At 45.3% G+C, this 12,683-nt stretch overlaps 1 protein-coding gene across 3 annotated transcripts in view; it reads right to left on the bottom strand.

Moving 5' to 3' along the window:
* KCNIP4 (potassium voltage-gated channel interacting protein 4) overlaps positions 1–12,683 on the bottom strand; it is a 390,676-nt gene that overhangs the window by 267,833 nt on the left and 110,160 nt on the right. Inside the window, exon 1 of one of the 3 annotated variants that reach the window (XM_058192109.1) lies at positions 7,134–7,229. The exons of the other annotated variants lie outside the window; for them this stretch is intronic. Coding sequence (XP_058048092.1) covers positions 7,134–7,221 — 88 coding nt within the window. The 5' untranslated portion in view covers positions 7,222–7,229. Of the gene's footprint in view, positions 1–7,133; positions 7,230–12,683 lie in introns of those variants that run through there. 3 annotated transcript variants of the gene reach the window in all.

The following is a 12,683-nucleotide window of genomic DNA, read 5'->3' as shown; positions in this document are numbered from 1 at the left end:
GGAAGGCAGGAAGTGGAAGGAAGGCAGGAAGGCAGGAAGGCAGGAAGGCTGGCAGGCTAAGTCAACCTTGGTCCAGTCAGGATTGAACTCCTGGCAGTGGGCAGAGTTAGCGTGCAATACTGCATTCTAACCACTGCACAACCAGGTGATCAGGCAAAAATATCAGGCAAGATAACACACCTGTCCCTCACTGAAGTTTTGTCCAGAGCTGTCATTCTGGCTCTCTCATTTTGCAAAACTGGACAAGCCAGAAGATTCAGGGGTTGCCACAAAGAAGAGGGAGTCAAACTATTCTCCACAGCACCTGAGGATAGAACAAGAAGCAATGGGTGGAAACTAATCAAGGAGAGAAGCAACCTAGAACTAAGGAGAAATTTCCTGACAGAAGAATTAATCAGTGGAACAACTTGCCTTCAGAAGTTGTGAATGCTCCAACACTGGAAGTTTTTAAGAAGATGTTAGATAGCCATTTGTCTGAAGTGGTGTAGGGTTTCCTGCCTGGGCAGGGGGTGGACTAGAAGACCTCCAAGGTCCCTTCCAAGTCTGTTATTCTATTCTATTCTATTCTAGTCTATTCTATTATCAGAGAAGATTACTGCTTCCAGGGGGGAGGGGGGAGCAAGGGGACACAGATATAACGGAAGGTCAGTCTGAAGCAAAACACAGCTCTGCCCATCTTCATTAAATGCCAATCATGGTTGCAACTTGATTAAAAGATCAGACAATGGGAAAAGCTTTGCCTTTCACAAAAGCCTTCACTAGGCTGTCACCCACTTTATTATCCTGCATCGGAATCGCCTGGAACCAGAGAGCTAGAAAACGGGAACGATTAATGGTCCAAGCAGGCACCGTGTGGTCTCTCCAAATTTTGAACATATGGTGAGTCTACACGTCTCCCCAATTTCACAGGGGAAATTCGCACACAGCAAAGTTGTGGTCTTTGTATGTAAACAGACTCGTGGCTCAGGTCAAACCTACGGATCAGAAGGTTGAGTTTTACAGAGTTTGATAGTTAACATACCGAGCTGAAGATACAAAGCAAATTGTTGGATTTCCAGGCAACCTTAATTCTTGGTGTCAAAGGGTGATTTTGCTGTCTGCATCATTAATTACATTTTTATCCTTTCCTCCTGAAAGCTTAATGCAGCAGGAAACTATCTTGGCTTTACTCTTTGAGATACCTCTCTATAAAGCCTTAGTAAGACCACACCTAGAGTACTGCATCCAGATTTGGTCACCACAATATAAAAAAGATGTTGAAACTCTAGAAAGTGTGCAGAGAAGAGCAACCAAGAGGTTTAGGGGACTAGAGGCTAAAACATATGATGAATTCGCCATGCCGAGTTGCAAGAACTGGACATGGCTAGTCTAGTGAAGAGAAAGACCAGGATAGCAGTGTTCCAATATTTGAGGGGCTGCTACCAAGAAGTAGAGGGCATCAACCTATTTTCCAGGCCAGACAAGGAATAATGGATAGAAACTGAACAAGGAGAGATTCAACCTGGAAATAAGGAGAAATTTCCTGACAGTGAGAGCAATCAACTGATGGAACAAAGTTGCCTTCAGAAGTTGTGGGAACTTCATCCCTGGAAGCTTTCAAGGAGAGACTGGACTGCCATCGGTCAGAAATGGGCTAGGGTCTCTTGCTTGGGCAGGCAGGGGTTGGACTAGATGACCTACAAGGTCCCTTCCAACTCTGTTAATCTTTATCTATACTTGTCTCCAAATTAGCAGATTGTAAGTAATGATGGTTTCCTATAGGATCTCTCAATACATCTGTCCCCTGACTTCTTCTCTGACTCTTTTTCTTCTGCACTAACAAGGGAGATCAGAGCAGCAAAAAGAAGCTACTCTGAAAAGCTAAAGAATCAGTTTTCAGCAAATGAACCAGCAAACATGTGGAAAACTCTTAAAAATATCACCGGCTATGGCAAACCTCTTTCCCAGGCTGAAGGTAATCAACAACTGGCAGATGACCTGAATGAGTTTTACTGCAGGTTTGAAAGGAAACTACAGCCACCTATCTCCACAACCCCCATCTCAGACACACCAACAACAGCCAAGCCTCCTACAACTGACCCCATTTCATTGGGTTCACAACCCCTAGTGATCACAGAAAAGGAAGTGCAAGACCTATTTCGCAGACAATAGCCAGGAAAAGCTCCAGGATAACTGGAGATAACTCCTCCTTGCTTAAAAGTCTGTGCTGACCAATTGGCCCCCATCTTCACCAGAATCTTCAATAAATCACTAGAGATGTGCTATGTTCCTTCTTGCTTCAAATGCTCTATCATCCCAGTGCCAAAGAAGCCCACCATCAAGGAACTGAATGACTATAGATCAGTTGCTCTAACATCTGTAGTCATGAAAACCTTTGAAAGGCTAGTGCTATCCCACTTGAAAACCATCATGGATCTGCTGTTAGACCCCTTGCAATTTGCATACCGAGCAAATAGATCAACAGATGATGCTGTTAATATGGCTCTGCACTACATCCTACAACATCTTGAGTCTCCAAAGACCTATGCAAGGGTCCTTTTTGTAGACTTTAGTTCAGCATTCAATACCATCATTCCAGACATTCTTCTAACTAAGCTAAACCAGCTACAGGTACCGGAACAGACTTGTAAGTGGATCACAAGCTTCCTAACAAACAGGAAGCAGCAGGTGAAGCTAAGCAAGATCACATCAAATACCTGTACAATTAGCACAGGGGCCCCCAAGGCTGTGTGCTCTCCCCACTTCTCTTCTCTCTGTATACCAATGACTGCATCTCCAATGATCCATCTGTTAAGCTACTGAAGTTCGCAGATGACACAACAGTGATTGGTCTCATTCGAGACAATGACGAATCCGTATATAGACGAGAGGTCGAACGACTAGCCTTGTGGTGCAACCAAAACAATCTGGAACTGAACACACTCAAAACCGTAGAAATGGTGGTAGACTTTAGGAGAAACCCTTCCATACTTCCACCTCTCACAATACTAGACAACACAGTATCAACAGTAGAAACCTTTAAATTTCTAGGTTCTATCATATCGCAAGATCTAAAATGGACAGCCAACATCAAAAACATTATTAAAAAAGGACAACAAAGAATGTTCTTTTTGTGCCAACTCAGAAAGCTCAAACTGCCCAAGGAGCTGCTGATTCAGTTCTACAGAGGAATTATTGAGTCTGTCATTTGCACCTCTATAACTGTCTGGTTCGGTTCTGCAACCCAACAAGAAAGACACAGACTTCAGAGGATAATTAGAACTGCAGGGAAAAAAAATAATTGCTACCAACCTGCCTTCCATTGAGGACCTGTATACTGCACGAATCAAGAAGTGGGCCGTGAAAATATTTACAGACCCCTCGCATCCTGGACATAAACTGTTTCAACTCCTACCCTCAAAACGACGCTATAGAGCACTGCACACCAGAACAACTAGACACAAGAACAGTTTTTTCCCGAAGGCCATCACTCTGCTAAACAAATAATTCCTCAACACTGTCAGACTATTTACTGAATCTGCACTACTATTAATCGTTTCATAGTTCCCATCACCCATCTCTTTCCACTTATGACTATATGACTGTAACTTGTTGCTGGCAATCCTTATGATCTATATTGATATATTGATCATCAATTGTGTTGTAAATGTTGTACCTTGATGAACGTATCTTTTCTTTTATGTACACTGAGAGCATATGCACCAAGACAAATTCCTTGTGTGTCCAATCACACTTGGCCAATAAAAATTCTATTCTATTCTATTCTATTCTATTCTATTCTATTCTATTCTATTCTATTCTATTCCTTCTACAAACACAACCAGACAGCTAACTTTTGCATCCATTTGTTCTTCTCTTTTCATGAACAAGGGGATGATGTTGATAACTGGTCTCCTGAAAAATGCTGGAGATGCACTAGAAGACCAACCACTCAATCATTTACAGCAGTCGTGAATCTGCAGTATGGTGACACACTGGATTTTATCAGCCATCAATCATGGACTTTGGTGTGTCAAGATTAGACAGACTGTGGTGCATGGCAAATTGTGATGACTCCTCCAGACGCTTCCCCAGATACCTCTCCAGATGTCATTTTTGGGGGAAGATAAAGCAATTCCAGGCACATCTGGCGGGGAGTTGGTCAATGGCTCCAAGAAGCCACCTGAGGGGAATGTGGTTCAAGCACAGCTGTAGCAGGACAGCCCTGAGGCTCCAGGTGGGGAAAGGATGCAATGAAGAAGAAGAGGAACTGCCTTCTGTACCTCATCCAAGAACACGTAGGGCAGAGAAAAGGCAGGAGCAGAGGAGGTCAGCCAGGTTACTTGCAAGGAGGCAGCCTCACCCTTCTTCATGGGCTGCACCAGAAGCTGGCTATTTAGCAGAATGGACAGATGGAGACGATGCCGGGAACAACATGTTCATTTCTTAGTTGTGTGTTTCCCGGTCATTGTGATTCTTGCCTTGCTTTGGATTGACACCATGCCCTGACTTTGGATCATGCCTTGTGAACTCGGGACTTTTCTTGCCTCGTGAACCCTCTTGTGTTGTGGATTTAATTTTGCCTGGTGGGTTTATCTTGTCTGGGAAACTTTCAAGTGGACTCACTGGCCATTGATCAGTGTCAGCCTGCTTTTGGCTGGACATGACTGGGACAATTCTCGGTTTTTATTTGCTGGGAAATATTAATAAACCCACTAAACCACCATTATGTGTGCATGTGAGTGAGTGGGACAGCACACAGATCCACTGAAGCGGGGGGGGGGCAGCATTATTTAAAGCAGGGCTTGTCAACTATGGCCCCTTTAAGACCTGTGGACTTCAACTCCCAGAATTCCTGAGCCAGCGGGTCGAAGAGTTGAAATTCACAGGTTGTACAGGGGTCAAGTTGACCACCCCGAAGTTAAAATCTTTGGGTTTCTTGCCATCATGTGACCAAATAGTTGTTTGAATTTACCCCTTAAACTTCGGTCCTCTCTACTACTATAAATAATGGAGAACTAAGCATCAGTTTAGGAAAAGATGCCTCTCCTTTAAGGTGGACCTGTGTTGCTATATTCACATTCCTGTATATTTCAAAGCACTGAAACCAAGAAGTGTCGCCTGATTCCACACGGTTGCAGAATGCTGGTCTGAAACTGGCCGTCCAGTCTACTTCACAGATGAACACAAAGAGGAGCATATTTTATATTCCATCCGCTAGACCTCTCTGGCATTTTGAGATCACCTAAATATTGATTGGCTGGCAGTGCTAATCAATAGGGAGATGTAGCACGTTCACACCTTGCTCAGCGTGAGTCAAGCGAGCAGGATTTATAAAACCCAACAAATTGGAATTGAGACCTCAGAAGAACACCGTATGAACAAAAGAAGGGATGCTACGGGTTCATGTGTTTAAAAAGACCTCCACCCCACCCAGGTCTGCTTCCACCTGCCATCAACTCTTTTAAAAACGGGTCCCAACGTTCAAAAGCAAATTATTTCAAATCCCTGCTGACTTTTAGTGGGAGAATTAAGCTCAAGCTTAATTCATTGGTTTAAAGGGAAGAGAATTCCCGTAATGAGAGGATTTCATTTGTGACTAATTCTTTTCCATTCAAATGAAGGTATTAACTCTGGTAGGACTGTCCCCTTTCGCTGATATGGCAGCACGAGAGAAGGAAGGCGTGGGAAGCACGAAGGCCACAGGAAGAAAAACCAGAGACACCAGCCAAGAAGGCAAAGCCAACTCAGTGGTCACTTTGGCCAAACTACAGGGTTGAAAGAGATTTAGTAGAAGTGGGAAGTCCATCAACTCTTCGGAGAAGCTGTTGGCCTGAGAGTGGAAGATCTCTGGTCAGTGTGGTTTCTCTCATTATTTTGCTTGTAAACTCTCCATAAGTCACCTTTTGGGAAATCAACAGCCGAAGTAAATTTCCTCAATAACAAGAGAGGATGCTAAAACGCCCGCCCTCACCACACCACATGCGTGACAAAAGAGGGAAAGGATAACGATTGGCAAATTAGGCTATCATAAAATTCAAGTAAATGTCAATAAATAAAGCAACAAAATCACACATCTGGAAGATACAGGCTGTCCTCTCAAAACTTGAGACAAACAATGTACTTACACATCAGCACATAAAAACTTTCAAGGCTTAGTAAGTAAGCCAAGAGTTCATGCAGAAACGGGCCCATTTCTGTCTGTCCATACTCAGGCTTTTAAGCATCCTGTCTCCTGATTTTGCATAATATTTATGCACAAACCCTTTGCAGCCCGATCTAGTTATATCTGCCTTCCATCAACCCATCTATATAGAGATGCAAACGGTTCCTGCCCGCACATCATGAACTGGCATTTTTAACAACGGAAAGGAAAAAACGTTGCCTTGAAAAAAAGCAACACGAGAGGTTAACAATAACCGAGGATCATTGCGTGGAGTTGTCGCCCAAGAAACATTACCTCACCGCGGGGGGAAATGTATTCTTTATTTAGAAAGGCAGCCTGCTTCTCTTCTAAAGCCCAGCTTTTCTTTTTAAAATAAATTCAATCTATCTGCACTGTTCTTCTCACACACACCCCTTACGCTAGAGCTTAATCCATGTTTGTGTGCCCACACGTGCTCAGACACACACACACACAACTTCTTTCACGCGTCCAGTTTCAAGGAGTCTGCTTTTGGGAGAGAAATTAGAAAACAAAAATTCACAGGCTGCAAATTCTACTACTATTTCACTACTTCTGCCCCCCCCCGCCCCGACAATTCCCCAACTAACCCACCCCACGCTAACATCCAGCGCCGGTGTGAAGTTTACTCTCCTTGCCGACTAAGAGAACGCAACCCCGTTCAGTCGCTATAACTCCAAAAAACAAGCGCGCCGGGACCACCGATTCAGACGCCCCGCCTGGGTCCAGAAGCGGGTGGAAAGGTATTTAACCGCACTCTGCGTAGGCAGCTCTTGCATGGATTCTAACTTGGGTCGACCTGGATTTTTCTGCTCGGTTGCCGGGCAGAATTTTGCAGCCCGGCATCCAAAGCCGTTTGGCTAAAGAGGCGACTCGCCCACCTTCGCTTGCACGGCTGAGGACCTCGGAAAGACCCCGAGGGAAAACTTCCTTCCCCCTCCCGCCTCGAACGCAGCCCAGGGGCTCTTACCTGTCGGAAGCGTCCCGGTGACGGCCCTGAAGAGATACTGGGCGAATTTCAAGATTTCCCGTTTGCACCGTTTGCGGCATCCGTTCATTTTAGGCAGAGCCGAGTCTCCCCCCACCCAGGAGAGCGAGAGCGAGCGAGGGAGGGTCCTCGGCTGACCGGGAGGCAGAGGTTTCACGCGGCCAATTTGGGCTCCACTTTGCCTCTTCCGACGCTGCCTTGGCAAACCCGGGGAGGGAGGGGAGCCCCCAAGACAGGAGAGTCCTTCCAAGGGAGCGGCGAGGAGTTGGAAGAAAGGAGGCGAAGGGCGGGCAGGAGGAACCCCGCCGGCTCTGGTCCCCCCGCCAAGAGCCCGCCAGCTGCCCCGGATGCGTGTGAAGTCCCCACCAGGGCAGGTGGGGAGCACGTCAGGACCGTTTCTCCGCCCCCCCCCCCCAGTTCCCGCCACTCCGGCTGAACCCTCTGGAGGGCTCGCCCGGAGGCCGGCTCTGCAAAGCCAACTCTGCCCAGGGAAAAGGCGCCTTCCTCGAGGAAGCAGCCGGGAGCCAAGGGAAGAGGGCGCCGAGGGATGGAGGGATGGAGGGCAACCTGGAGAGTCCCCCTCTTGCAAGAGGAAGGAGCCGGCAGAAGGGAGGCAGCGGCTCACTCTGAGCAAATGGAGGGAGAGAGAGAGATCTTTTGGGGGGGGGGGTTGAGGGTGGGCGCGCTTGTCCTATGCCGCCTTTGATCACAGCGCCGTAGAAGGGGAGGGAGGCAAAGCCGCGAAAAGTTTATTAGACTGCAAGAACGTCAGCACGTCCTTGGGTTTGGTTTTGGTTTTGGTCGTCGTCAACTTGTGGAACAAGGAAGGGCGCGGACTTTGCGTTTTGCGGGGCGGAATGGGGCGGGGGAGAATTGGGCTCTGCTGTAAGGGGACCGTCAAGCATGGTTAGGCAGTTCAGATTTAAGGAGAAGTTTTGAGATAGAAATACCTGTAGGCAGGGCCAACTCTTGGGATCACATAAATATACTTGTATTTAGCTTTAAGGCTACCAGATGATGGATGAGGGATGGATGGGTGGATGGAAGGAAGGAAGGATTGGTAGACAGACTGACAGACTGACTGACAGACAGATACTGACAGATGATAAGATTGACAGATGACAAATCTGACAGATTAGAGAGACAGACAGACAGACAGAAGATGGATGGATGATAGAAAGAGAGAGAGAGAGATGATTGATAGGCAGACATATGATAGATAGAAAGATAGATAGATAGATAGATAATAGAGATGATAGATAATAGATAATAGATAGAAAGATAATAGATAATAGATAGAAAGATAGATAGAAAGATAGATGATAGATAGATACATAGATAGATAGATGATTGATAGACAGACATATGATAGACAGACAGACAGACAGACAGACAGACAGACAGATAGGAGATGGATGGATGGATGGATGATAGATAGATAGATAGATAGATAGATAGATAGATAGATAGATAGATAGATGATTGAGAGATAGACAGACATATGATAGATAGACAGTCAGACAGATTGACAGATAATAGATTACCACATTCTAGTGGTTCCCAGAGTTTTGGAGCACAGATCTGGCAGCCTGCCTTTAGATCCCAATTAGGAAGGTCTTTTCAAATTGGATCCCTGTTGGGCAGATTAGATTGAGGGAAAATCTCCCCATAAACTGAGTTTGGTGACATCCTGTGTGGACCTCGTGAGTGTGGGTCTGGTGTCATTCCTCTTATTGACAAACGAGTGTCTAACACGAGCTCAAATCCCCCTGCAACTCAGACTAATCTGAGCAATTTTACGCGGGAGAAAACCCGAATAACCAAAGCAGACCCAAACCCACACTGATCATGAAGCACGACCAAGGACCAGAAGCCAGACCGGAGCTGCAACATTAGCCATTTCAAACCCCTCCAATCCATACATGCAGCAGACTGACACCCACTATGAAGATGTAGCACGACCACAAAGCCAAACAACAGCTATGCAGCTCACCAGCTCAAATCCCCCTGCAGCACAGACTAGACTGAGCACAACCAAGCCCCCACCAACACAGGACACATCCCCATCCAATCAGAGCACAGCCAAGCTCCCACCCAATCAGTTCAAACCCCCACTAGCAGTTAAAAGGAAGAAACAGCTGCGATCACACATTGCTCCCAGAAGCACGAAGCTGAAGCCTGAAGATGACGAATGAGACTTCGTCGAAACGTCGCCAAGACACTTCCAATTTTACACGGGAGAAAAATTGGAAGTGTCTTGAATATATGAATATATATGAATGATACAAATTCCCTGGAGAACAAGACCTCATCTAGCACAAGAGAACAATTGATGCATCAAGAGAATTGGGAAAACTTAATTACTTTTCAAATCAAGGGCTGTAAACAAAAAAGGAACAAATAAGGATGAACCTGTAATGATGCAGAATATGGAGCCAAGAATGATCAGTGAACAGAAGATATAGATTTGTATAGCATTGTGGAACAAGAAGGAGAGCAGAGAGCAGAGCTAGAAAGAGTGCAGAGAAGAGCAACAAAGATGATTAGGGGACTGGAGGCTAAAACATATGAAGAACGGTTGCAGGAACTGGGTATGTCTAGTTTAATGAAAAGAAGGACTAAGGGAGACATGATAGCAGTGCTCCAATATCTCAGGGGTTGCCCCAAAGAAGAGGAGTCAAACTATTCTCCAAAGCACCTGAGGGTAGAACAAGAAGCAATGGGTGGAAACTAATCAAGGAGAGAAGCAACCTAGAACTAAGAAGAAATTTCCTGACAGTGAGAGCAATCAACCAGTGAAACGGCTTGCCTTCAGAAGTTGTGGGTACTCATCATTGGAGGCTTGCAAGAAGAGACTGGACAGCCATTTGTCTGAAATGACACAGGGTCTCCTGCTGGAGCAGGGGGTTGGACTAGAAGACCTCCAAGGTCCCTTCCAACTCTATTATTCTATGTTCTAACTCAGCCATAAAAGATAAAGAACTTCTACCGCTCCTATTTCCACAGCATATATTTTGTAAACAATCATCTAGAAATCTGCAGTTGTAGTCTGCTAATATCAATTGATTTTCAACTTCCACCAAAGCAAATTCTCTTCAACCAGCTGCAGGTGATGGAACACAAGATTGCCATTCTAGTGGACACGTTGGGAACTGCCTACCCATCCATCTCTTCCACCTTCCCTCTGCCTCCACTTATCTGGATCTCCAGTTACCCTGTCCACTGCCTCTCAGCGATCTTATCTATTGGCTCTTCATTGGCACAGAGACAGCGAGAATCTAAGGACAGCATCAGGAAGTAAAAAGAAAGAAAAGAAACTTCTTTCAGTCTGGGTGTAGACATTATAGCAGCAATCCTAATTTTTCCCAGGGCTTCTTGAAGTCTGGTGCAGACTGAGAATGACGGACAATTATTCCTCTTCTATTTCTTCTCTTTTTCTCCCCTCCTCCTTCAAACTTTCTCCTTTTTCTGTCACGTCGCTGAGATTCCAAATTTCAGAAAAGAGACTTCGTTTGGCTGGATGATTCATAAGCTGCTCTGAGAGCCATTCTGTCTAGAGAACTGGCAAGTGCTTTGCAAGAGTAAATACGGATTTGTGGCCTCTGCATAAGCAGAAACAAACCCAGTTTTGCCCTCAGCACAGCTGTAAGTACTATAAAAAGTCTTCAAAAAAAGTAACGCTAAATTTAACCACTTGCATTCCATGATACTGATGATAATGACTCAGGTAAGCTATTTTGCACTGTTCGTACTGTATTCCGCATTTAAGAGTTGAACATGTTTTTGGTTGCATCTGGAATAGGGTTTCTCTTTTTAAAAATAAAAGCAATATTTTTTTAAAAAAAGAGAAACTGTTCCAGATGCAACCAAAAACATTTCCAACATCATTTGTCCTCAGAAGGATGCAACTGTCTCCCGGCCCAAGCGTCACTGATTTCTGGGATACTTTAAATATATCGTAATTGATGTATGGTTGCAGTCTATATAAATAATAATAATAGGAAGCAGAAGGTACAACTAATGTGATTTATTAGCAATCTAACTGTCCAACAGCTGCCAAGGTTGATCTCTCCATATAACTGTGACCTTTTTGTGCTATTGCTTAATGGTTTTGCATTATTTTAATTATTGCTGTGGTTACTGCTTTTGTTCTTTGAAGGACATCGTAGTTTCATAGCAAATTTTGTCTGCTACAGTCCTAGTTGGTCAGCTAAAAGCTTAAAGCATCAACAAAATGCACAGAGACTCACAAGCTGTAAGCACATCCAATGTATTTCACACCCTCTGGAAAGAAAGTAGATTTTATCCTAAACAAGGGAAGATTGTGTTGTCAAATTCCCTAGGAATTTCTTTCCCAACTGATTAACTTAAAAGACAGTTTAGACCCCATGTCAAATCTCTCTTTCCCCTCCCTCCCTCCCTCTCGCTCCCTCTCCCTCCCTCCCTCCCTCCCTCCCTCCCTATCCATCCATCTATCTATCTGATTCTGGAAAATATTTCAGATATTGCTGGCTAGCATTGAGGGAGTGGGGATAGGGGGTTTTATATAGTCTCAGTGTGATACCAAACACCTTGCAAAAACCATTAGATGTATAAGCAACATGCAAACATTGAAAAAATATGCCTGAAGTTATTTATTGCAAAGAGAGGGAGGGAGGGAGGGAGGGAAAGAGGGAAGGAGGGAAGGAGAAAGGAGGGAGGGAGGAAGGGAGGAAGGAGTGAGGGAGGGAGGAGAAAGGAGGAAGGGAAGGAAGGGAAGAAGGAGGGAAGGAAGGAAGGAGAAGGGAGGGAGGAAAGAGAAAGGAGAAAGGAGGGAGGGAAGGAAGGAAGAAGGAGGGAAGGAGGGAGGGAGGAGAAAGGGAGGGAAGGAAGGAAAGAGGGAGGGAGGGAGGGAAGGAAGGAAGGAGGGAAGGAGGGAAGGAGGAGAAAGGAGGAAGGGAAGGAAGGAAAGAGGGAGGGAGAGAGGGAGGAGAAAGGAAGGAGGGAAGAAAGGAAGGAGGAGGAAAGGAGGGTATAAAGGAAGGAAGGAGGAGGGAGGGAAGGAGGGAGGGAGGAAGGAAGATTCTGAATTATACCAAATCTCTCCCTGCTGGTTCATGTCTTACAATTGGCTAAGAAGGTGAGCCTCTTTTCTTACTGCTACGCCCTTGAATTCACTCCTGTCTTCATTTCCACACTGCAGCCTAAGGGAAATTCTCCTGCCGTCAGCTGTAATGGGCCCGGGAAGCCCTCGAAGCGATCTCACAAGTGCCTGATTAAAAATTCAGAGGAAGATTGGAAAAATATGACATGGAGTCAAGGAACACGAGGGCCTGACCTTCAGTTGAAGAGAAGGAATAAAGCAGAAGACCCTAGAACAGCTGCCAGACCAAAGACAACCAAATATAGCTTTCATGTCACACTTGTAGGTGTGTCGTGTCGTGTTCTGCCTGAACAGTGAAACCGCTGCCACAGAATCTAGAGCGCCCAGAGACCTTCATACCATATCAGCCAAAGATTTCAGTGCTAGCCAGCCATCAAACACTTCTATTA

This window comes from Ahaetulla prasina, chromosome 8 (assembly GCF_028640845.1).
Source record: "Ahaetulla prasina isolate Xishuangbanna chromosome 8, ASM2864084v1, whole genome shotgun sequence".
In the NCBI taxonomy this organism is placed as follows: Eukaryota; Metazoa; Chordata; class Lepidosauria; order Squamata; family Colubridae; genus Ahaetulla; species Ahaetulla prasina.
Note: the sequence above shows the minus strand (reverse complement) of the source record. Positions and strands in the feature narration are given on the sequence as shown.